Below are 26,677 nucleotides of genomic sequence, written 5' to 3' on the forward strand. Positions count from 1 at the left end.
TAAGCGATTCGACGGCGTCGGCAAAGGACTTAGTTTCATCTGGTGCACGCTCATGTACTTCTAGCCGGACTTATACTACGTATGTAGGTACCCCGTATGATCAATACACCAATTTTTTCGCCGCGTTACCCGTAGAAGAAACTAAGAATGAAGAATCGCAAAATCGCCACGGCGTAGGAGGGGATTTCCGCCACTCTACGCAGTCTGCATTCAGTACTGAACCCCGAGGGGCTGTCCGAGCTCAGGAACCCCCGCTCGACCGCACAGGGAAAGCCCCTCAAGGGCAGAGCCCCCTAGGTACGAGTCCGACTGCACCCCAGACATGGGGAGGTCACCCCGGAGAGGGAGAAAGGCCGACAACCCAGCCTGTCGGGCCTGCGGCTACACCATCTGTTCTGGCAGGAAGCGTTGGAAAAGCAGCTGAGGCGAGGAACCCTAAGGACCACCCTCACCCAGTAGCCACCCAAACGGCAAACAGTGAGGACCCGGCGGGCGAGCCAATATGTGTGCCCCCATGAAGGGTTACCCGAAGTACCGCCGGGGCTAGGAAGAGCGGTAAGCACGGAACAAAAGGGGAGGTTACAACGCCGTGCACAAGCGCCCTTGGCCAGGGCTGAACACAGGGCAGCGAGCCCTCCTCCCCCAACTCGACGGAAGGTGACCAAGTGCCGCTGAGGGGCCCTCTTCGGCCCGGTGACCAAATGCCACCTCGAGGCAAGACTCCTTCGGTTTTATTAGAAGAGGTGGAAGATGAAGAAGCCTACCTCCGGTCCGACATCCCGACCATGGCGCCAAAGGGGACCCCCTCAATCGCTCCCTCTCTCACCGCGACCCCCAACGACCAAAAGGTCATTCCCGACATGTATTACGAACCCCATGGTATACTGTGGACCCGTCGGGCCTTGCGCATCGCGAGGGGAGACGCCGCAGCACGCGCCGTCCTTAACGGGTGGGTACACCCACGACGAAGGGGGGAGGTGACGGATCGCCTATGCCACCAATTGGAAGAGCAGACGGAGACAGCCGCCCAAGCAAGGGAGAAGTGGCAATGGATGGAGGATTTGCAGAAGCCCCCGATGTACATACGAGGGAGAAAAGGACGAAATGTGTCGATAAAAGTACAGTTGGAAACTTTGGATACGAGGGAGACCCATGCCCTGAGTGCCTTAGTCGACAGCGGAGCCACAGGCAGCTCGATTGATCGTGCCTGGGCCCAGGCGCACGACCTCAACCTCAAAAGAGCAGCTCGACCTGTTCCGGTTTACAATGCCGACGGCACCAGGAATAAAGGGGGAGACATAATGGAATACGCCGAGGTCAGACTACGAATTGGGGACCACGTGGAACGAATCGACCTAGCCGTGGTCGATTTGGGCTCCACTCCTCTCTTCCTCGGCCATGATTGGCTACAGCGTCACAACCCGTTAATAGACTGGAACACCGGGGCCGTCACCTTAGCCTGCTGTGCTTGCCGGAAAATCCCGTTTTCCCTCCCCGACACTGACCCCTCGGCATGATGGGAAGAGTATGAGGAAGGAGACACCATCCTCGTCGTCGACTTTGAGGAAGCCTTTCATGTGCGAGCTATGGGGACCAAAGCCAATGAACTGGCAGCCCAGGCCAACGCGAAAAAGACCACTAAAACGTTCGAAGAAATTGTACCCGAGGAATACCGTGAATTCGAAGACGTATTCGCCAAAGAAAGCTTCAACGAGCTGCCCCCACGCAAACCCTGGGATCACACCATCGAGCTAATCCCCAATGCTAGCACCAACCTGGACTGCAAGGTCTATCCCCTCAATCCCACAGAACAAGAGGAACTAGATAGGTTCCTCGACGAGAACCTGTCTACTGGCCGCATACAAGCATCCAAATCCCCCATGGCCTCCCCATTTTTCTTCATAAAAAAGAAAGACGGGAAGCTGCACCCCGTACAAGATTACCGAAAGCTTAACGAGATGACTATCAAGAACTGTTACCCGTTACCGCTTATCGGAGAACTGATGGATAGGCTGAAAAAGGCCAAGTACTTTACCAAACTGGATGTATGGTGGGGATATAATAACGTGCGGATTAAGCAGGGGGACGAGTGGAAAGCGGCGTTCCGGACCAACCGCGGGCTCTACGAACCTCTAGTAATGTTCTTCGGACTCACCAACTCTCCCGCCACGTTTCAATGGATGATGAACGACATCTTCAAAGACCTTATCGCAGCAGGAGAAGTATCGGTATACCTGGACGACATCCTCATCGCGTCCAAGACCAAGGCCGAGCACAAACGAATTGTGCGAAGGGTACTCCAGATCCTACGAGAAAACAAGTTGTTTCTCAAGGCAGAGAAGTGCGAGTTCGAGGTGGAAGAGACCGAATACCTGGGAGTCATCATTAGCGAAGGGAGGATCCGCATGGACCCCGTCAAAATTGCGGGTCTCCTGGACTGGCCGACCCCCGGAAAGAAACAGGAGTTACAGTCTTTCCTCGGGTTTTGCAACTTTTACCGGCGGTTTATCCGGGATTACAGTAAACATGTTAAACCGTTGACTTCCCTCACCGGCAAGCAGGACTGGAAGTGGGGGGAGGCCCAGCAGAGAGCGTTTGAGAAGCTCAAGGAGTTGTTCCGTGAAGATGTAGTGTTGGCCATCCCTTTGGATGAAGGGCAATTCTGAGTAGAGGCAGATTCAAGTGAAGGGGCCGTAGGGGCGGTGCTGTCCCAATGGCAAGCGGAGAAGTGGCGGCCCATAGCCTTCCTTTCTAAAGCCCTCTCGGTCACCGAAAGGAATTATGAAATCTACGACAAGGAACTCTTGGCCATAATGATCGCCCTCGAAGAATGGCGCCAGTACCTCATGGGAGCGAGGGAGGACTTCGAAATATGGACAGACCATTCCAACCTCCAATACTTCCACAAGCCCCAGAAGCTCAACCGAAGGCAAGCCCGATGGGTGACGGAGTTGGCGGAATATCAATTCACCTTACATCATAAGCCGGGGGCGCAAAACTGCAAGGCGGACCTTCTATCTCGGAGGGCCGATCACGATCAAGGAAAGGAGGATAACCACAACATCGTAGTCCTTAAAGCGGAGCATTTTAGGGCCCTAATAATGCCCACCACGGAGGAGCTACATGAAAAGATCAAGGCTGCTACTCATGATCCTCGACGCTGGGATAGAGGGATTTCGGACTCCCTAAACCATGAAAAGGGGGTATCTCGCAACCAAGACATGTTGTGGTATGACGGACGTATCTATGTGCCTGTAAGCCGCGAACTTCGCAGGCAGATCATCGCCCTCAAACACAATCATATTACTGCCGGACACCCTGGCATCGAGAAGACCAAGGAATTGGTGCTGCGAGACTACTGGTGGCCACGAATGCACCGAGATGTGGAGGCCTACGTAAAGGGATGCGATGTCTGCCAACGAACCAAGGCAGATCGTCACCCAAAAAGGGCTCCTCTACACCCCAATGAGGTCCCGACTCGCCCTTGGACCCATATTTCGGTAGACATGATCACCAAGTTGCCGAATTCCAAGGGGTTTGACTCCATCCTAGTTATCGTCGATCGCTTCTCCAGACGATCATTCCCATTGCGTGCACCGAAGAACTCACCTCCCTCGGCTTCGCCAAAATCCTGAGGGATTATGTCTACATACCCTACAGAGTGATGCCTGAAAAGGTCATCTCGGACCGCGGCTCAGTCTTTGTATCCAGATTCATGAAAGAATTCTACACCCTCATTCACGTCGAAGGAAACCCCTCTACCGCCTATCACCCACAGACAGACAGACAAACAGAAAGGGTCAATCAAGAAATTGAAAAATACCTGAAAATGTTCGTCAGTGACCGACAAGACGATTGGAGCAAATGGCTGCCCTTAGCAGCCTTCACCCACAATAATCGCCAGCATTCGTCAACCGGATACTCCCCATATAAGGTAGTATTCGGAAGAGACAGCCAGGTCATCACCACACAACAAAAACCAACAGCGGTTCCAGCGGCAGCAAAATTGGTAGCAGAAATAGAGAAGGCACAGAGGGAAACAAAAGCGTCTCTGGAAAAGGTGGCAGAGTCGATGAAGAAGGCATATGACAAGCACAAAAGTGCGGCCATAGAATATCGTGTTGGGGACAAGGTGTGGCTCGACACGACCAACCTTCATCTCCCACGACCCACCAAGAAATTGGGAGATCAACGAGTCGGCCCGTTCACCATCACCGCCAAGAAAGGAATCTCAGTGTACGAATTGGAACTACCCGCACGATGGAAGATCCATAATTGATTCAATGAATCTCTGCTCACTCCATACTCTCCTCCTTTGTTTCCCAATCAACCGCGGCCAGAACGACCACCCCCTGAACTGATCGATGACGAAGAAGAATACGAAATCGAAGAAATAGTCGAACAACGAGACAAAATAATCAGTCGGGGAAGGACTCGTCGCACAATAACCGAATACCTGGTGAAGTGGAAAGGTTACCCGATGGAGGAAAACTCTTGGGTCAAACGTTCAAACATGGCTAACGCCGAGGAGTTAGTCAATGAGTACGAGGCGAAGATCCAACGTATAAAAGGAAAGATAACAAGGGCCGATGATGGGTTGTCATATAACAGCGACACCCAACAAGACTCTTATTCCTCTTCTTTTCCCTCTTCGCCATCCAACGTGCCAAACGTGGACCATGACGAAGAAGAATCGGAAGTTAACATCGAGAACCTACAACGAATCCATGAAAATTGGGACTGGGATAGTGAGGATGACCGCAACGACAACGACATCGTCTACGACACCGAATCCGCGGGGGAGAGTTCAACCTCATTCAGGACGAACGAGTCTTGAGGAGGGGGTAATGTTACGGTTTATTCTTTTCTTTTCTTTTCTTTTCCTTCATTACATAGTCAGGCTTACTCTATGGTGCGATTCCTATCGGACGGTTCCCACAGTACTATTTTTAGCCTAGTCACCGTGTATTTAAGTAGTGCCTCAGCTGGTTTAAACCCCAGCTTCGGCTAAGGTTTAATCTACCTAACTCAAAGCTCCTTTCTTCGCGACTATCTAAGTTCGCTCCTGACTCACTTTCCATCGCCTTTGACCTCTAAGTGTATCGTCCACCGAAGTGTGAGTGGCGATCCTTGGTTGATCTAAGTCGATTAAGAGTTAGTGGCTAACAAGGCATTAGGAATAGTAATGTGCCCACAGGTGGTCACGTTGCCACCGGGGTACACCGTTGCACTACCCTGCATGCTATCATCCACATCCGGCACTCAAAACCAGCGGGAGGAAGCCTATTCAAAGTCTTCCACGATCCATCTGTGGGATACATCTCTGACGTCCCGTCGTTGTACGCAATCAGCACACCCGCACTGACATAGATCTTGTAATCGGGTCTAGGGTTTGCCCCATTGATAGCGATGAGGTTCACATCCGGATCCAACTTCGGGATTGAATATGCTTGCATGGTCGTCCAGCCAGTCCCACTGCCGATGTTGTCATCATTCACGTATAGGGTGTACGATTGGTCCCTAGAAAGAACGATGAGATGGAACAAAGGAAAGCATGAGTAGACGTACGCAGAGAGAACGACCTTCCTGCAGACAGCGGCTTTCCCATAGGGCAACGTGATGGTCTTGCAGAAGGGCCTATGACCGAGATGAGCATTCCCGCTAGAAATGCTCTCATTCGTCCAAATCCAGTGAGCCCCGGTCATGTTCAAAGCGGGAGGAAGGATAGGCGACCCAAAAGGTGTGCTTGCCATAGGTCCTTCTGATACTGCAGCAGTCCATGCCGAATCACAGTAGCTTGGGCTAGTCCACCCACCGGGAGGAACAGCTTTCAAGGTCTTCCACGTGGTATCGGTAATGATGGTTTCAGTCATACCATCTGAATAGTCCACGAGGATGGTAGCGATAAGTCCAGCTGGTCCACCGATGTTATTTACAGCAATCGCGACATCATTATGGCCTTCTGGATCCAAGCCAACAGTGAAAACATAGGATATTACATCATAGGGGTAGGATGATGTGGTGTTAGAGGCATTGAAACGAAGGCAAGCCCCTGATCCAACTTCTCTTCCATTGACGAAGAGTGAAAAGTTATCATCGCTAGGTATAATTGAGTACAGGTGCATCAAAACAATTGGTGGATAAACTCACCAAGTGATGAGAACTGTCGTGCATACCGGACATTTCGTGCTCGAGGAAGGGATTGCTTTATGGAACGGTCACACGCCTGCAGGCACGATGTCTAATGGTCCGATTTGCTCTCCCGTCCAGATCCACGTGGAACGGGTAAAGTCGAGTATGGGTGCGACAGCATGGGCATCTAATGATTGCTCCAAGGAAACGTCTAGATATTAATGATTGAGCCAATGAGCAGCAAGCCATACAGTGCTTTTCACCAGTGTTGCCCCTGGGTCCTGCGTTTACGATGCCAAACAGAGCGGGTAAGAGGAGCAAAACTAATAGAGCATGTAGTCAGGTCTACAAGCACAAAAAGACCTCTCACCCTTAGAGAACATCTTCGATAGAACTGCGGTAGAACTTTGCTCGATGATGACTCCCAGCAGGGTTGTGAATCCCTTTATACTAAAGATGAATTCCATAAATCTCCTAGCCACAATGATAAATGCATACCATCGAGCTTCCAAGCACGGATTGACGAGACCACCAGAAGGCCAAAGAATTGTCTGCTCTTTGATCGATCCTGTTTCACATTATGGCGCATAAGATGCTAGATGTGAGGTAATCGCGTCCAAGCCATTAGCACTGCCAGGTTGGAACACACATCGAACAGACAATTCAAGGTTGGATTCTGAGTCAATTGTTTCTATTCATGTGCTGTCATTTTTTGGAGTCAGTGTTCAAATGTTCAAGATGGTTATGCCAGTGTATCAGCTGAGCAACTTGAAGGGAAGGAGAGCGACATCTAGTCCAAACAAGCTACTGGATAAGGAGATATTGAAAGTAAAGTAGCAGCCCTAGGCTTCGTTATATGCAACAATCCTAGTGTTAGCATTAGCCAAGTCAGAGCATGTGATAAATGATGCATACGAATGGTTCTCGAAACTTGAAAGGATGTACAGCGTCTTGCTTGGATAAGATGAATGCATCAGTACAACGAAAGAGGAATGAACGAAAGAGAAAAGCACCTTATACCAGGCAGACAATTCAAGGCCAGTGCACCAATACTCTCCTCCGTCATCTAGTTGTCCACTTCAGCCTCTTCATCAACACCTCATGGTTTGTGCGGTACCATTTCCACATACTAGTGGTGGCGATATCGCTTTTCTTGAGTGCCATTCCTGGTCGAAGTTGAAGTCTATGTAGCAGAATACATGGTCCATATGACTGGCGAATTCTGATCCTGTCTTGCATGTAAGGATAACGGTCACTGGCAGGGAGACTGCCACTAGTCTAGATGCAGCTATATGCCATTCCTATACGAGAGCCAGGCGGAGGTCGAGATAGAAGTTGGCGTGCAGCTGGTCATGGTGGTTGCGGTAAGAAGGGAAACGGCAAATCCTGAAGGTTCATCCGATTAAGGGTAGATCGCGGTCACGATCTAGTTCACATTTGCTAATCGTTATCGAACCGGCTAACACCGTGTCATGGCATCTATATTGTGAGCACCTGAGTAGTAAAATTATGCCGTGAGGTGGCCACAGTCAATCCTGACTCTGGCATAAAACGACGGATCATTGTAAATTGGTGATTTTATAGATCGGTGTACAACAGACAACGGCGACCACAATGACAATCAAAACAACATAACAGATAAGGGTATATATTTGTAGCATACTCAATCGCAAGCTTCAGAAAGAAGAAGGGGAGGTCAATGAAACAGCCTAAGCCAACAGCACAACAACAGTCTCCGCATCAGAATGGATGAATTCTGTCGCATTAATCCAAGTGCTATCGTCTAAACCTATTGCCTCAAAACCATCTGGGGTAGGTTCAGTCAAAGTCTTCCACGAATCATCCATATACAGAGTCTCTGACGTCCCATCGTTGTACGCCAGCAGTACGCCTGCGATGAGCCCTGCAAAACTAGGCTCAATGTTGTTGCTATCAATGGCAATAACAACCGGATCCACGGTTTCATTTAGCATGGGGACAGAATATGCCTGCATGTACCGCCAACCGATGTCACTGCTGCCGACGTTATCGCCATTAATATACACGGTATATGCATCGTCCCTACACAAGATCAGAAGACGGAACAGATAGCAAGCTCGAAGACAAAAGAAGACTCACGCAGTAATCACAACCTTACCACACACAGCAGCTTTCCCATACGGCAGAGCCACAGTCTTTCGGAAGGGCCTGTGGCCAATAGGATCAACCCCGGATCCATCAGTCTCGTTCGTCCGGATCCAGCTGACTCCCATCATATTCAGAGCAGGAGGGAGTGGCAGGATGTCCCGAGGAGTAGCTTCGGAGACTGCTTCAATCCATGCTGAATCATTGAAGCTAGAGCTCGTCCATCCACCCAGTGGCACAGCTTGAAGTGTCTTCCAGGTAGAGTCGGTAACGAAAGTCTCTGTCATACCATCTGTGTAGTCAACGAGAATGGTGGCGATGAAGCTGGAATCTCCTCCGGTGCTATTCACGGCGATGGCAAAAACGTTGGTAGCGCCAGAGTTCAAACCAGCTGTGTAGACGGCTGAGCTGTTGGAACCGCTCCCACTCCCAATCTCGGCTCCGTTCACAACGATGGAGTATGGGTCTTCACTGGATGTACTGATGAATACATCAAGTATTCACTTCATGAGGGAAAACTCGCCTAGAAATTATGATAGTGGAACAAACTGGGGAAGTCCCGTTTGAAGAGGGGATTGTTTTACGGAATGGACGAACACCGATGGCTTGCTCTCCCGTCCAGATCCAATTCGAGTCTTCAAAGTCGATAGTCGGCACAATAGCGCGCCTCAACAATGATATGTTCGAAGTTAAGTTGACGGCAGCATCCGCACTGGTATCTGCTTGGTCATAAGAATACACGAAAGAATTATGATATACCAAGAATCTCACCTGCGATGAGCGGTAACAGGCTTCCGGTAACAGCAGGCAACACAAATGATGACAAGAGAAGTGCGACTATAATTTGTGGTGAGCTCTATGTTAAGGGTACTCGCTATCTCTCACCCTTATAGTGCATCTTGGAACAGAACTCCGAGTTGGGAACTACCTCAAGAGCGGACGGGTCGTTTTATACAGCTCGTATAGGATAAGTATAGTTCAAATATCAAAGGATACTGTGGGGCTGACAGTTCAAATGCACAGAACAGCAGCTCTGGGTAAATAATTACCATGGACTTCAACTTCTTATCATCTTCCTAAATGGAACGGAGACGTACAAATTCTGATCTTTATCCCTCAAAAATAATGGGTCTTATCCAAAGGTTGACGAGGTTATTAATAACGCGTCCCTCCTAGAGCAAGAGGTATTATCAAGCTTGAAAAGGCTTATGAATATATAATCCTTACAAGTCGATGTTACCGTTTTCGAAAATTTCATTGGTAAGTAAAAATAATGAGCGTGGTAGAACCGATGAAGCACCCTAGGTAATCCTCACAATAAAAGAGCAAATCGGAAGAATACCATGGCATCATGACCAGAAAGAGAGTAGGCGTCTATTACCTGCCTTCGTCCTGTTGATATTATTGAACCGAAGGTTCGATGGTCACATCAGGAACAAAACATACCCGTTTCCTCTCACCACGCTTGATGCTCTGGAACTTCGCCATCAAAGAACAGCTAAAATTTATTTTTCAAGTACCCAGTGCAGGCCAGCTTCGTGGTATTATTCGATTGAGAAGATGCATGACGCGCTTTAGAGCTCTACAGCAGATTCGCGTAACCAATAGCAGACTATCATCAGGACGTCTTGCTTGGACCTAGCTCTTGGATAGTGATCTCCCAGCAAGAAGCATTCAAAATGTACACAGCTGCCCACTGGAGAGAAAGAAGCTTCGAACACAATGGAATCCAACGTGCAAGTTAGCCGCCACTACAGCCTATTGCTACTTACTGCCATATTACGAAGTGAAGATGCTTGCTAAAGGGACCATACACCGTCGTCGCTCCTACACAAAGAAGATTTCAATGACCAGTGATTAAATGATGACGGAAGCTTGCAGCTCAGAGATGCGAAGTTCATGAATGGACGCAAGAGGGACAAGTTGAAGAAAGAGCCGAGACGCGGCATAGGCCGGCGTCCGGCTCCAGCGGCAGGATCCGGCATATATCGGCACTACCTACTGCTTCCAACAAGTTTCCAATGCCTTAAATTGACGCATCGACCTCCAAAGACACGAAGTTTGGTCTGTGTAGCCTCACAACGGCGCTGAAAGTCAGCATTCCATGTACTCCTGCCGAAACTCTGTGCTGACTAATAGTGAGTCATTGTCAAGACGAGTAAGATTTCTATGGCCAGCGTCAAAGTCCTCGAATGCTTTCTTTAGTAAAGATTCCTCCGTTATGAACCGACAATCCTATAAACTGCGATTGGAAGGGCAAAAAACAGTTGGGTGGTACGGCGATGCTATAGGCCGCCATGGTGCTAAACTTCGCAAGCTCACTATGATTGTTCATTGTCTCATTAACATTCGAACGAGTTCATGGACATACCCAGACAGTATACTGAGTAGTGGGAGATTTCAGCAAGTCGGACCAAGTTCAACATGTACAGCTCTCCGACGAGTCAAAAGCGATGAACGCTTGACAGGGGCTGAGCAATAGCTCTGATACGTCGATGTGCAATATCATTATGTACTTGGCCAGCCCGACTTTGCTTCCGGTGCCACATTGTTATCGCAATGTCCGGACTTGGTATCATCTTTGTTGCAGGTTCAATGCGGTATATTCTGGCGCAGCCTGGTAGATACGTGCAAGGGGTAGTGTTACGAGACCGAGATATTAAATGTGGAATTGAGATAGAAAATGATAATGCGACTGTGAAATCGACATGTCCAGCATGTTACTCTAAAGACAAACGAATACCCAAATCAGAATCAGTGTTGGTAGGTGTCCCAACCTGCAGAACCACTATGACGGAGCTTTCTTGACGCCCCGGATAAAAATGTCAGATTAACCTGTCTCCGACACGATCACTTTGACGGTGCCAATAAAACGCTATTATGTCCTATTCATTTCGTAGTAAGATCGAGGCTCTTGTGGAAGGTGAATATCTTACCTTTTGTATCCCGAACGACAATGCCATTCCAATTGGAGCTAATGTGATATGGGTCAACATAAACTCGGTGGGAGTGCATGAATACTTACGCGTGGTCAAAGACATCTTCCAAAAGGGCGAGTTTCCGGTTGGATAAGGAAGGATAGAAGCACTAATTCTAATAGCAATTGGTGGTCATCATCTTCTTTCGACAAATAAATCATAAGCACTAACACAATAGTACAAATGACGTATATGGCAAAGGCTAAGAAACGGAAGAAGAGGCTTGGAGGGAAGATCGAAGAGAGATTGTCATCGGTGCCGGTTGACCCCAGTCTTCTTCTAGTTTTCCACAAGATGACTGCCATGAACACTTGGAAATTTATAAGTCTTTAGAAAACACAATGGCGTGCCTTATCTTACCTTCTAAAATAATCATAATTGATGTCTCGACCAGGACAATGGTGGCTGTAATAAGAGTCCTACGAAATCATATTACTTATTGAGCGAGGCGTCGGTTGCAGACTCACGGCGAAGTGGCTGTTGAATGACAATATAATCTCCATTGATCGAGTTCGATGCTCTCCCGTTGTTGAAGACCGATCTAGGACACGCGTCAGGGCATCTTCCAAGTGCAAGGAGCAGCTCTTGTTACCAAGAGAGTCGCGAAGAAAACCACCATATAGATAAACGAAGGAACTGCCAGCAGCAGCTAGATGAATGCTATATAAGTATAAGAATCGAATCGAACGAGAGCGACTAACCAATGTCTGTGTTCGAGCTGATAACGCCAATGACCTCCCATAGATTGCGTAGGACAAAGCAAGAAAGACCTTGTACCACCGTGAAGTCAGCGCATGTACTAAGTGGTAAGATTTACGGAACGACAAGCGTACCTCAACCAAAAATGCTAGACAGAAAGATACAAGCCTGGAAAGACGTTCACAATAGAAAGACCTTTACAGAAGGATACGTACAAAACAGGGGCGCCATAGATCAAACAGGATTGGAAGAGGCAAAGAGCAAAGGAGGGTGGTGGTCCAAATTGCTGGCCAGGAATCATCAGGAGCATGTAACAGAGGTCATATACAATGCCGGAAATAATCATCGTATGCCAAGTTCTCATCCTGCGCACACGAGCGGAGAACAAGGCAGGCATTAGGACGACCAGTAAAAGAGTCAAACCCAAAAGTTGGAGACAGTTGAAGACGGCCACAACAGCCCGGATGGTGTGAGTATCCATCGACACTATGCGGAGCATTAGTGCGTTTTCGCATATGGCAGTCATCACTTACTCTTCAGTTTCCAAGTGACGGACAGACGAATGGAAGGAATGAAAGAATCACATATAACCAATCTCTCACAGTGGACCTAGGGATAGGTCACAGGCTGACATTGCAGAACGAGACAACGACGCCTTACATAGAAATCTAGTTGTTTCATATCCCGTCTGATTCGGTGTATCAATGTAGTGTGGGTACCGGCACAAAGTCATTCGACGTCAGGTATCGTCATCTCTATGTTGTTGACCTTGGGTCTGCGGATATGATGTACTAAAAGGGGACTTCGGGTTGAGCGGATACGTTGGACAAGTATAAAACAGAACAAATTTGACGGGAAGATTTTTTGATTGGATAAGATCCAAGGCATGGGGATTGTACATCGCATGCGAGTTTTTCTAAACAGATTGTTTAGTTACAATCATGAACGCGGACAGAGTAGACTCAACTGGCATAAGTTACAAGGCATGAGACTTCGATTTTTGACCGGCGACACCATGTAACTTGTTGATAGAAGCCTACTTATAGAAGAGGTTCCGAAACCGAAATCGCTTCGATGGGGTATCAGTTCCCAAGCATAGCTGAACTCGAGCATCCCGTCAGTGATTTCAATATGTCGCACTCCTAGTCAAGTCTTAGTTCTTCGAATAAAATGGCCGAATGTTGTGGAGCCTGCACGACACCGGCGTGAGTAAACGATTTTGAGAAAGTGTAGCTCATAACGGCCATCTAGATGGTTATCAATCGCAAGACCGTCCGGATCCTTGAACATGGATCCGACGCCTAGACCGTCACACGCGCACCGATGAGAGCGGACATGGGCAGGGCGGGCAGGACAGGGCAGGACAGGACATACCAATCGTTTTGGTCATGCTAAAGGGCTGCTTGGCAACCAACTCCCTCGAAATATGCAGGACACCGAAGAAAATGTCTCAATTCGGAAGTCATCGATATACACATCGCAATTGTGCTTCTACATCTTCTACTGGAAGTCATATATCTGTGAAGAACTATCAGCAAACAAGTGTCATGGAAACCCGACAAAGGAACATACACTTCTGGGGATCTATGCAAATAGAGGGTCAGTGGTGTTACCCGAACAAACGAAACTGGACCTACTTTTACTGAATTCCTTCTCTCTATGCTTGGCTACAAACCTTTCTAACGACAGTACCATCAACTTGACCACCTCTTCTCCGATCTCAGCTCTCCCTTCTTCATTATCCTCCAAAATGGATACCACATCCCGATATCGCTCGATAGCGTCACTAAACAGGTCATAGAACCTCGAAAACCTCTCCTTCGTAGCCGCTTCCCCCCGTATCACTGCTTAACGCGTGCATAAGCGGAGAAAAGTTACAATCGAAATACGCCGCTTTGGCCGGACGAAAGTGTAATTTATGGTGTTTTGCATTGCCTTGGAGAGCATGTCGATCAACGCATCATGCTTGGGATCCAAGAGGACGTTTCCCCGAAGGAAGGCGATGTAATTGAGGAGAAAGAAGGAGGAAAGCGAAGCCTGCTTCTGTGTGCGCGACAATACGTTGACGCCGTTAATTGTCGGATTAACCACGTCATCTGCCATAAGGAATGCTTAAATACGACTTGACACCGAAGAGGATGGCTATACTCACAGACATAGTGCTTCAGGATGACACGCTCATCACCTTCACCAGGTTTTGAGAGCTGTGAGAGGATTGACAGCATCGGCACGATCCAGTACTTGCCTGCCTTGCCCTTCTAGACATTTGCGACACCAAGCCCCACGCATGTCGACGTGTCCCTTCTGTGTGTCATTGGGTGTCGACAGTGTAAAGGGCGAAGCAGGATGCGTTAGATGGGTTGAGGGCAACGGCAACATGCATAAGAAAGCAACCAAGGGAACGAGAGTCTCCAGAAAATGGGTTGATGGGAAAATCAGAGCCTGGCGGTGGCATAGAACCTTCCGCAACAAGTTTTGTGCAGCGTTGCGTCAATTTCTTTGCTCCAGTTTCGACCAACAGAGTCTAGCTACGATGTCAGAAGAATAAACAGGATAGATACTACAACGCACCATTTTCATTGAGTCATCCTCGTCCTTTTGAATGCAACGGCTGCATCGAGACGCTCTAATACATCTCTATATGCGTCGAGCTGGTTCGGCTGTGGTCTGGCGGTGGTAAGCATGGCACATTGGGAAGGAAACGGTGCACGTACCCACGGAGAGCCAACACTTCCTCGACTTAGATACCCTCTTTGTTGCTCACCAGCTTGTCGATCTTGAGTGATGCCTTACTCAATGTCTGCTAGGCATCAATCGTCCGTTCCTCCTCGAAGAAAGGCGACGTACTGCTTGCATGTTGGTTGAGGATTTGCGTGATATATACAGCAGTAGGGCAGATGTTCCCGCCTCGGCGACGCGAGCATCAAAACTATTGAGAATTGCTGCTTGGTTAACTCTTTGCCGATAAGAAAATGGATAGAATTTACGTGTCATTCCGGGATGTTTGCCTCGCTTTACTGAGGTTGTGCTCCAGCTACAAGAGTTGAGGTACAATTTACGAGGGTAGCGGTCGCAAAGGATGCGCCAGCTCGATTTCTGCTGTTTCATCGTACATAGTGTTGGCGTTGGAGGTAGTGGTGGTAAAGAGCAAGGAGCCGGATCACCGGACCGATCTCTCCGCAGCGTTTTCCTTCGGGATGACCGCACACCGATTTTCTAAACTCTTTGAAACTCTGTGACAGGCCATCAATGCATCAATGTTGGAACGGATTTTCTCGCTGAAATAGGTCAACGTTGAACTCCATTCCATTCCTCCAAAACGGCACTGAATAGTCGGCCTTCTTCTTATCATCTCTTGTCTTTTTTTCCCTTTCCTTGTTTCCCTTTTCAATGGCCGCGTTGAACGGCCAAGGCTACAGGCGGGCGACAAAGTGATGGGTACGCTTTGCTTGATTCCCTCTGCATGAATATTGAATATTGACTAATTCAGTATAAAAGTACCTAGTAGTATCTACGACTGTCAAATCGTACAGTTATCATCACTTGGACACCCCTTCGTCCTACCGAGACGTCATTCGCGTACAAGTTCTTGACACTTCGCGACCATTGCGCCATTGACTCTGAGAGTCAGACAAAGGTTCGTTTCCATGGTGGTGCCTCTGGGTAGGGACATCAGCAAAAACCCCCAACGGTTGCAATCATTACTATTCTTGGAATATCTTATCAGTGCCGATATTCGGCTGACAATCAATATCATAATCGCATCAATTTGTAATTGTATTATAATCCGCTGCGACGCTTGTGGATCTTACAACTGCATACAGCCCGATTGCAACCAAATTGCAACACTCTTACCATGGTATTGTAAATGTGCATCAGCTTATTTCCAGTAATACTTCAAGTTCATCCTTCCTTGTGCCGCATTTATTAGTAGGGAACAAATTGGTTTGATAGTGTTGCAAGCATTGCATTATGTCAATGTGAAAGATGTTTTACTAGTACATAGGTCTTGGCCAGAATTACAATGAATCGCTAGTACAAGCAGACAGAAAGCAACTACAGCATAGTATCATCGAATGGCGGCAGGAAAGCGCGGACTGGGCCATAAAATAATCAAAGTCCTTTCAAACTCCGCCGTTCCAGGTTTCGCGCTCCCGGATCGCGTCATTGCACGTGATGTTGACCTTTTGTTGATGCAAATTCCGACTCCCTTTCTCTCGTTCTTTCCATCACCATCGTTCCTCAGTTCTTCATCGATACTCCACGAAAAAGTCTGTGATAATTCTCCAATCAATTCAAGTCCTTCTGATGGTGTTCTTTCTGTCCTAGGTGCCTCTATTCATTCACTTCTAGCTCATGGCCAGGGAGAACGGTGTTGCGGTTGAATATTTCTTCGAGTATGTGGACCGTAGATTTATCTCTTCTATTGTTACTGACTACACTTCTCTATTTGCCTCAGAACTCGACCACATTGACATTCTCTCCACCCCCAGCTATGGCAGCTGTGCGACAATCCCGTGTACGGTGTGAGTTCCTTGTAGACTTTGCTTCAAGATTATTTCTATGTTCTAGGACTCGTTGGTGCCTTTGCGATATCTGTTTAGGGATGGAGGACATTCCCGCAGTCAAGGTGAGTCAAGACTGCCGGCTACTTTCGATGCAATGATTTGTTTTGACGCTGCAGCCACTCGCTCATTAATACCCCTGCCGTGACGACGCCATTATCAAGTGCATTGATAAATCTATAGCCGCTGACGCTCGCAAGAACCTGCTGAGGGAGGGTAATGAGTACGTACATTTATATCTGAGTATGCTCATACTGACTGGGTGCTTGATAGGTGGGCTTTCCATCGAAGGAATGGTGCGCCGCGAAAGACTGGAGGATCGTATGGCTCGTTTGTGCACCTCTCGAGGACATTAAATACATACTAGATGTCATTTTGTGTACCTTATGCTGCAATAAATTTATCCTTTCGTGCTTTGCATTGTACGCTTCGCTAGCTGAATGAATGATATGATCCATTTAATTGCTTGAGTAATGGTCATATCGTTCACTTAGTTGGCTCTTACGGAGGCCTGATATGAAAGTTGTATTCACATACAATCATGATAATTCTATCAGGTCATATGAGAACCACCATTCTTGTAGAAATTATATTCCGATTATAATATGGGTACAACACGGTTATAAAATGTACGCGTCGACGATAATCAATTATAACTGATTATACATACTACAAGTGATTATTGCGATTACAAGCCTCTCGCATGTATTTGTAATCGTTCTGCATTTTTGCTGATGGATGTGCACCGTACCGTTACGGATACGACCGTAGCAATACGGCCGTAGACCGTATAAAAATTATCGGCCACGGTACGGTACGGTTGATGTCATATCCGTACCGTGTCCGTACCGTTGTCCGTATACGGACACTTTGACGACGACGATGGGTATCTGGTGCCAAAGTGTGAGTACTATATGCTTCTTTTAGGTCATAGGTACTGACCTTTATGGAATAAGATAGTTATCTGTCCCTCCCTCAATGACCGTATTCAAACCGTATGAATACGGCCGTATTTTGGGTCGTTAAAGTCGTCCACGGTACGGACCCGTATCCGTATACACCGTACGTAACCACCGTACTACGGATACGGTGCACATCCCTACCTCTGGGAAGCCACAAGCGCTTCCGAATTCCAGTTTCCAGGTCGTTGCCCAAGTAGGGGGCGCATCTTCTTGTGCAAATGCCAAACCCTAGCGCTATTTCGACATCCACATTACACAGCGCAACAAGAGCCTTGGTTACCTTGTTCCGCTACCTTCGCCACTCTGGAACTGCATTGTTTGTATTCTCATTGTCCTCCATGGTGACTTTTCTCTGCGCATATAAAGAAAGGTTGGAAGCGACCTTGGGCTCACACTATCTGACATCTTCAACCACTACAAGGAGCACTTTGCCAACTAAGTACATCTCAAGTAAATCATAGATTCCTCGTTATTACCAATGCTTATTGCTTCTCAGAAACATGTCACGCAATACCTACACCCACTTTGGACCTTTTCTAGGGCGCAAGCCTTCGCTCAGGCAGCTATCGCGCCACAGGACATTAAATACTAATCCCTCAAGCGATGCTATATACATCGACGGAACAGGAAGTGCCGAATATGACCAATACTTCTCTCCTCTACTGCGTCTTCTCTCCAGTGAGCGCGTCAATGGACGGAACCTCGTCAAGAGCATGACAATCGTTGCCATCGACTGGTCGCGTCTCATAGACCGTTTCAACTGTCATGCCGCCCTCAGGTCATTCCCAGATATCAGTGACCTCTGTATTTCAAATATCCGATGCAGCGTAGACGAGTTGCGGTCTCTCATCCTTTCGTTCCCCCATCTCACTTCCCTGGACCTGGAACGCGTCGCCTTCGACCACCAAGTTGAAGCAGTGCCGACTCAACCTGATAGCCGAGAGCAATACTCAAACATTGATCGGCCAACTATCACTCTCGACGCAAGTTCGGTCTCGGTTCCGGACCCTTTCTTGCCCCCGTCTCCCCTCCGCTTCCGTCAACTGCGGTATCTTGAAATTAAAGGGTCGAGCAACATTCTAGGGACGGCGAAAATACCAGGGACGGCGGACATTATGCATCGCATCGGCGCCCTTTCACAGGCCGTATCTAGTCTAACAATCGGACACATCAGCGTTGGTATGCCACTCTGAAAATTTTCGTTCCTTGTTCGCTGGCTCAAATTCTCTCAGATAGCCCAATTCCTATTTCCTAGATCTCTGGCCTTAACGAGCTCAACTTGACGATTGCCTTGGCTTTCGACTATAGCTATATCTTTGTCATCCGAAGTGTTTAGAATCCTGCCTGCTACGAACGCACTGCGAAGGCGGAATATCACGCTCTCGGGTTCTTGGGCAGGTGCTGGACTCGCCATTGGAGGGAGAATGATAAATGACTGAAATGCCTTTGACCATGCTTTGTGCGGTCCGAACCTTAACCTGGGAATTTTCACACTGAAAGCTGATCTTTCTGATCCGGAGGAGGATAGTGGTCCTAAGGCTCTGGCCTGGATGTGGGGCTATGATCTTTGCGGTGTTTGCGATTCTTACGCCCATCGGCAGCGGTTTGATACCACGATCTTTAGGTTATAAGCTCTGATTTATCGTTGCGCCCACACTGCTGCTTATCTTATAACTTAACGAATTGTAATGAACTTTTGCGAGTGCACGCCACTGTTATGTGCTAACACAATAAGTATTCATTCGTATATGATGTGGTAGGTTGACGCGTGTGTAGTAAGTGGGAATACCATGGGTATATTATATCCGTTCTAACAACTGCCTCGTTTCAAGGCTGCGTGGTGTGTTACCCGCTGAGCATCCATGGCATTGTAACCTTCTTGTCCGAGTCATCCAAAAGTTTGAAGACGGTCCTGTACAGAGCCCGACTCTTAGGAAGCCAATGCACACATAGCCAGTACATAATTGGCCCATAATTATATCCCTCCGAAGGAAGCTCCCAGAGTGGCCTCATCCTGAAGACGAGCCGATGCAAGTGTATATCGCGACGGCACAAAGCCTGATCGAATGCAGCCCAAATATCCTGATTCCAGTCGGGCATAGAGCCACTGTACAAAGAATCCATGTCGATTTCGAGTTCAATCAGGACCGCGATGAGTCGGTTAACGGTCGGGATGACATTAAGATTGGACGTCCACCATGCGACAGCAGCATCTGTCTCTGCGGAATCGTTGGACAACCGAAGAGTGATGTTAACGGATTTCACGTTGCCGAGGTTCAGTGCACCAGGCGATTCTAGAAGCGTCGTGTTAGTGTGGCCGACTTATTCACACAGGATCAGAAGCTTACCTATCTTAAAGTGTCCGCAACTGAAGTCATCGAGTGGGAACTCTAAAAGGCTCAAGAAAGCACGAATCCGACGAACCATCGCGTCATCGCACACAACACCTGTCTTTCCCCCGCAGATCTCGAGCCTGTCTAGTGCACGCAAAGAGGCAGGGGAATCACAACCAGCAAATAGGTCCAGAATGGTGAATTCGCCCTCATTGAAAGTCACAGAGAAGCGCGACAGCTCCGGTCCTTGCAGGTTACTTTGAAGTTCTCCGACAGATAAATCGGACGTTCCCCGAGGAACGTGGATCACTTCGACATCGTATTCCTCGACTTGGTTATCTTCAAAAACGAGTCATGTGAGCGTGGGCATGGAGGATACGAGGCTTTTGATGTCGTATTTGGTGCACTTGATTGATGTCAAGCCTAAGATGCTGATATGGGGGAATGATGAAAGTGCGGAACGGAATGATGCGCGATTTGCAACGTTGAACCAGTCTAGGCCTGTGAGCTCCATGGCATTTATTGGAACTTGTTCGTCTTTGAGTAGCTCAAGGAGCGGAACGAAGTATTGGTCATATCCCAAGATTAATGAGCTATCATCGTTGATATCCAGCTCTTGGACAGATTCATCGGTGGTTGGGCAAGGTGCGTTTGCAGGAATATCAAGAGCATGGCAGATCGATGGAGAGTACAAGATGTAATCGTAGAGATACCGACACGAGTATTTTTGCTCCTCGCCTAGTTGTAGGAAATCTTGGAGTGTCAATCGCACCATATGAGAAGAACTGGGATGATATAAGTAAGATTGTCGATACGACTTCGAAGGAAGCACCTACCAGAAGTCAGCGTACTTCAGAGAAAAGTGACAAGGATCTCCGAGTGGCGGCCTCACATCGATAACAAATTTTTTGATCCTCAGAGAACACCTGACACTGTATCAGAACCTGATGTTCATTCCGTGAGTCGCCGGCACACGGCTATCTAAGGTAGCTCAACGATAAGAATCGTAGAAAAACAAATGGACATCCCGGGGGAAAAATTGTGCGGCACCTTGGACAGTTCACTACCACCGCATCCAGAACGCGTCGTGAGAAGCACATAGACTTCAAACCCAGAGGGTTAGTTCACTTGTAAAGATTCGTCCAAAAACGATTCGAAGCAAATTTCGACGCGAACTAGTGATTGTTTGGCGAACCCTCAACTTTGTCAACAATAAAGGTAACCATAGAATGTTTGATTCTGGGAGTGTACGTCCACATCTTGAATAGTGTCGTGGATGAAGCTACCGGTTGACAGTTAGAACTTCACCTCTTTCTTCGACGGACCAAGCCGAACCAAGTTCGACGAATTTGAAAGCTCGGGTTTCTAACCATTTGGGTTAGGGTTCGGGGTACGACGGTGATGATCGGTCTCGTTCGGCAATAATGACGTGCTCAGCGCGCTTGCTCGGCAAAGTTCTGAGTTCTGCGAGTATCTAATAAAGCGGCTTGCCAGGCTAGCAAAGTTCGCAGTGCGCACTAAGGTTCAACGCGCAGCTGGCATGGACAATAAGTTGACTCTTCAACAAATGTTTCTGAAGAAATTTTCCTGTTCAAATTACTTCGAAATTGAACCGAGTGACCTCTCTTCGTTCTGTGACCTGATGACGTCACGCATCACGGGCCAATCTAAAATTGAACAAATTACCTTGCTTACCGAACCGTGTCTCTCTTGCCTATTACCATCATGAACATCTGCCAGCCGAAAACCGACCGTGACTACATCCCCATCTCAGACCATGGCCTGTAGGTTTTATTGTTTCTCTTTAGCACGAGTCTGTGACGAAATGTTGAACCTAGGATTGGAAACTTGCATACTGCGGCGTTGGTTAGCATCGACGGTTCAGGTATACCCTAGACCTGTGACCGGACCCCTACAATGAGCAAGCGTCGATGTAGGGGACCTGTAAAGCTGACTTTTAATTCATAGGCGACATGGTTAGGCATTTGCCGAGGCCCAAAAAGGCCATTCGAGTCGTTACCATATTGGGGTTTTGGTGGTGATCGCATCCATTTCGTTCAGATACTATCGCGTCTCGATGCGCAGCCATGTATTTTGTCTTCAAAACCTCGTATTACCATCTTTAAACTCGTATAATCCATATGGAGACCTTCTCAATTGTTAAAACATTATCTGACACCCTTGCATCCATCCGAAATGCCACCCTTGAGTTGCTTCACCATCGTATCACACAAACCATTGATTCTGACCGTGTCCCCTTCACGTACATCTGCTCATTACCCAAGGGTCAACAACTCATCTGTTACCGCTTCATTCTCTTGGCGTTTTTCGTGACATGTGGTCGAGAAGCTCCAAGAGAAGTCCAGCTCCGTGCCGCTCTTGCTTCTTATGAGCGTCGAGACTGAGCGGTCATTGCAGGGACAGGACCTTGGTTTTGCGGCTACAGATTTCGACGCAGTCGCCTTCTTGGGCTTTGGATTGAGGATGAACTGGGTTGATGAACTGGCAGCTGTTGGCGCTGCTGAGGATGAAATGGGAGTATAAAAGACATGTGTAGAGCAAAGAGATTCTTCTGGTAATGGATTCGATTGCTGGACCATGGCTAACGAAATGTACAGAGCAAAGTCGCGTCGAGACACAATAGTATCTGAACGAAATGGATGCGATCACCACCAAAACCCCAATATGGTAACGACTCGAATGGCCTTTTTGGGCCTCGGCAAATGCCTAACCATGTCGCCTATGAATTAAAAGTCAGCTTTACAGGTCCCCTACATCGACGCTTGCTCATTGTAGGGGTCCGGTCACAGGTCTAGGTATACCCTAAATAGAGCCTTATGAATAGATTTCTAATGGGCGCTGTGCAGTTGAGAGCTACTGTGTGCCAAACTTTGATTCCCCGTCTGTCTTCGCACGGATTCTGGACAAAGATAAAGGGGGTCATTTCTCGATCACGCCTAAGGTTCCGTTTACCACCAAGCAGAATTATCTTCCGAGTTCCAATGTAAGGAATTAGTGGACATTCCCTTCGTTCCTTTCAGCTGACTCTCGACTAGGTCCTTCAAACCAAGTTCATGAATGAGCAAGGCGTTGTTAGCGTCACAGGTTTGGCTATCGTATCTAACATCTATTCATCCTTGACGTGCTTTCCAGATTTTCTGCCTCGTCAGAAGACATCTGAAGGCCTTCCAACGACTGCAACACAGCCTTTACTTCACTGGCTCATCAGACGCGTCGAGGTGCGGATATTCTCGGTATTCTTCGGAGCAATTTTCTGAAGGCAAGTTTAGGTAGTACGAGGAACGATCCCTTTGGCTATGGAATGTGCCCCGGCATTTGATTATGCTCGCGCGGAACATACCACGACCATCCAGGATGACCCCTCTAGCTCTGTCTCTCAGATGAAGGCGACGTTCGTGTCGAAGGATTGCGCTTTAGACTTGAGATGTGTCGTCGATAGTACTATGGTATGTATACACAACTATTGCTCCAATTTTTTGCCTACCGGTACCTAGGATAATGTTGCCTGCCCATCGGTCGAACTGTGCTTCCTTGATTTGTCGGCTAAGGGGCATAAAGGTCTTGGAGTACATGCAGACCTATCTCTAGAGGAGGGTCAATGTGTATGGTTCATTCTACGCATCCCACCAGTCTTAACGTCTACGAGAAACGAGGGTCTTGGAACGAACTGTCTGCCTACTACGGCGGCTGGTAATCCACCCTTGACCAAAGTAAGACATAAAGTATATACTGGAATTCGTTGTTAACATACAGTCTTTTGCAGGAGCTTATGCATGGTTTGCTCCTTGTAAGTCGTATAAATGAAGCCAAGCTTACACTAATAAACTTCTCAAGACCACAATCAAATACTGGGTTGATTGGATTCGGCACTCATCTTACAGTGGTTCATGGAAAGAAGCAGTGCACAGAAGCGCCTTAGCTTTGAAGCTTCTCATTTTTGAGCCAACTGGTATTTATGCTAGCATTACTTTCGGTTCCTTGATCAACATACCCTCTGTATAGGCGCTGTTGTGGCTAGCCCTACTTTCAGTCTACCGGAGTACATCGGAGGCACCAGGAACTGGTAAATAGTCATTGCGATATAGGAACGCACTCATTTGACCGGGCCGTAGGGATTATCGGTATGTTTTCTCTTTATTCCGTAGGTTGACAGCTACATGATCGATGACATAGTGCTTCGTGGATTCGGGACTCATCGTTTACTCTGTATGCCCTCATACGACTGGGATTCACTCATGAAGCAAACGGTACGGTGGTTTGTGTGTCTTGACGTATATGTGTCGAATCTGATGACACACTCAGCTTACATGGAATTCATTTTCGAACGTCTACGACACAAGAACGACGATGGAAGCTTGCAGATAATGTACACGATCCACGGTCAGTCGAATTGTGCGCTATTTGATGTAATCACTGACGCCCGACAAAGGCGGCAAGGATCTTGAAGAAATCGAGCTTAACCATCTTGATGGACACAAAGGTTCTAAGCCTGTTCGAATTGGAAATGGTGCTGCAGATCATCTACAATTGGTGAGACGATTGCCTTCACTTATTGTCAGGTACTTTAACCGAATCCAGGACATCTACGGCGAACTGTAAGTTCCCCCTCGTCGGCGAGAATCAAACACTGTTTAATTACTAGCGTACCAGCATGGATTGTATTTATCTTGGTCAGAAGGTATTTGGGTTTTCTAGTCGATATCATTGTTCTCACCTTATTTGTCGTCGCAAAGTTTGGCCGGCCTTTGGTACGTGGCTAATCTGACGTTCTTTCAGTTTAACGAGAACTTCTCATATAGGGCTACGACGACTGGTGAATACATCCTGCGTTTTTAGGTATTTTTGACTCTTATTATGTTGGTCTTAGGGTCCTTGTTCGTGAACTGTGCGTCAAGTATTCCTTTCATAGTACACCTGACCCTCACTTGCCTGGTGCAGAGTCGATTGTAAGACCGGCGATTGAGCCGTTCGCGTCACCCAGTCTGACCTTTTAACAGACGTCGTCGCAAACTTGAAGAACCCTGATTTGTCTGAGCCTTTCTTATTTTACTACCATAGGTCCTAGTACTTATACTTCTGCTCTGCTAGGTCTATATGGTTCGCGCCATCTTTAAACGTCCATTCTTCTAATATCCCCCGATCATTTAGGGAAGTAAGAAATAAGAAGCGCCACTTCACAGTGAGTGTCCTTATAGCGTTACGTTCATTTCTGAAACTTAGCCGGTATAATGATAGTATTCCAAGGTGCGCCCTGTTCCTCGTTAGTGAACCAGCAAACGCTCTACTTCGTTAATTTCAGATGATGCTGTGGTGAGTTTCAGCAATGCGCCGACTAAGCACCAAATGACTCTTTCCATTTATCTACTCATCTAGGGTGGCCATCGATCGAGGTACGCCTCGCTCCCCTTTCATTTTCCATACTTTCGGGGGACAATGAAACCATATGCCTACATATGCGTTCTAGTTCCCTGGTCACGTACAGAAGGAGAACTCACTAATTCATCTTTGTCAGGTTTGCGGCTGGCCGATAAGCGCTCGCTTCCGTGTCCTCAGCGCTACAAATGGCTAGAAGCTCGGGACTTTTTGTACGAAGAAATCATGCAAAAGGCTTGGAACCCGGAGAAACAGCACTTTGGACAAAGCTACGAGGAGACTCACGTCCTAGACTCTGCACTACTCATTATGCCGCTCGTGTTCTTCATGCAAGGGGTGAGTCTATGTCCGAGGATCATCAGGTGCGGAGGCGCTAAAGTAGCGCGTAATACAGTCGGACCCCAGATTTGTCAGTACCTTGAAACAGATATTGAAAACGCGAGAGAGGGGGGGTTTGACATCAAATGTAGGTCCTTGGGGTTGATTCCGACACAACGCGTGGGCCTGATCCGTCTCCCATTGATAGAATCTTATCTTCCGTTATGACGTACATAAATCCGATGATGGTGTCGGCGGGGAGGAAGGAACTTTTTGCTTGTGTACGCTCTGGTATGTTCTCCAAAACACTTTTGAGAGATGTAGGTGACGTGCACGCAGGGGTGTTGAAGCACTCACCCGTGCCGGGCAATACGATAGGACTATGCTTCCCAAGGCTGTTACGATGTTTGAGGTATGGACTCGGCTTTTTCCTGAATATTCCATGAAACGCTAATCTTGGTTAGGATTTCCTTCAATATCTTAACCATGTTGGTCTATGCACTGAGGAGGTATCTGAGGCAGGGGAAGGGTGAGTCTTAGCGCTGCATTGTCATGGAAATTATGGATTAACTTTTCCAGGCTGGGTAATGCTGTTCAAGGATTTACGTGAGTTAGGTTTCGTTACATGTATCGCCCTGGAACTCTAGAACTAACTCTTTTTGACTGGTAGCCACGTTACTCTGATATCCGCAGCGTATAATCTCTCTAGGACGCTAGCGAAGTCTAAGCCGCTGTGAACGGGAGAGGACGCGGTGTCATTATTCTAAGAAAAGGTGTTAAACAAAGATATTAATCTACAGAAAACTTGAGAATAGATTTTAAGTAATATAAGTCTAAGGATCTACGATTAGTGCGCAGGTTGTATCATATTCGAAAGCAAGCGAAAGAGAGAACCATCAGTCGATGGTGCGTCCAGACTGCAACAATACTGTTGCTACTATACAAATTTCAAGCAGCCCGACTTGAATGGCTTCGGCGGTTATCTCGAGAGACACGGCCTTATCGCCTCGCAAGATTTTTGCAATCGGTGTCGGAGGCGTGGAACCGTAAGTCGCCTTGAAGAGCTAAGTCCGAGAATCAGTCTCCATAGAGAGAAGGCACATAGCAGTTACTCACGCAGATGATATTTTCATACGGTACCCACGAATACCATTTGCCTCGGGCAAGCATGG

At 47.7% G+C, this 26,677-nt stretch overlaps 1 protein-coding gene across 1 annotated transcript; it reads left to right on the forward strand.

Moving 5' to 3' along the window:
* Positions 1–16,051: 16,051 nt before the first annotated feature.
* On the forward strand, positions 16,052–16,649 carry EV420DRAFT_1591257 (uncharacterized protein). Its single transcript, XM_060474922.1, has one exon. It carries the CDS (start codon positions 16,333–16,335, stop codon positions 16,597–16,599), a length of 267 nt encoding a protein of 88 aa, XP_060322152.1. The 5' UTR covers positions 16,052–16,332; the 3' UTR covers positions 16,600–16,649.
* Positions 16,650–26,677: the final 10,028 nt, after the last annotated feature.

This window comes from Desarmillaria tabescens (genome assembly GCF_030435595.1).
Source record: "Desarmillaria tabescens strain CCBAS 213 chromosome Unknown EV420scaffold_133, whole genome shotgun sequence".
NCBI classification, from domain to species: domain Eukaryota; kingdom Fungi; phylum Basidiomycota; class Agaricomycetes; order Agaricales; family Physalacriaceae; genus Desarmillaria; species Desarmillaria tabescens.

Excerpts from the sequence above, each read along its gene's own strand:
- EV420DRAFT_1591257 (XM_060474922.1), top strand. The coding sequence starts at position 16,333 with ATGTGGACCGTAGATTTATCTCTTCTATTGTTACTGACTACACTTCTC.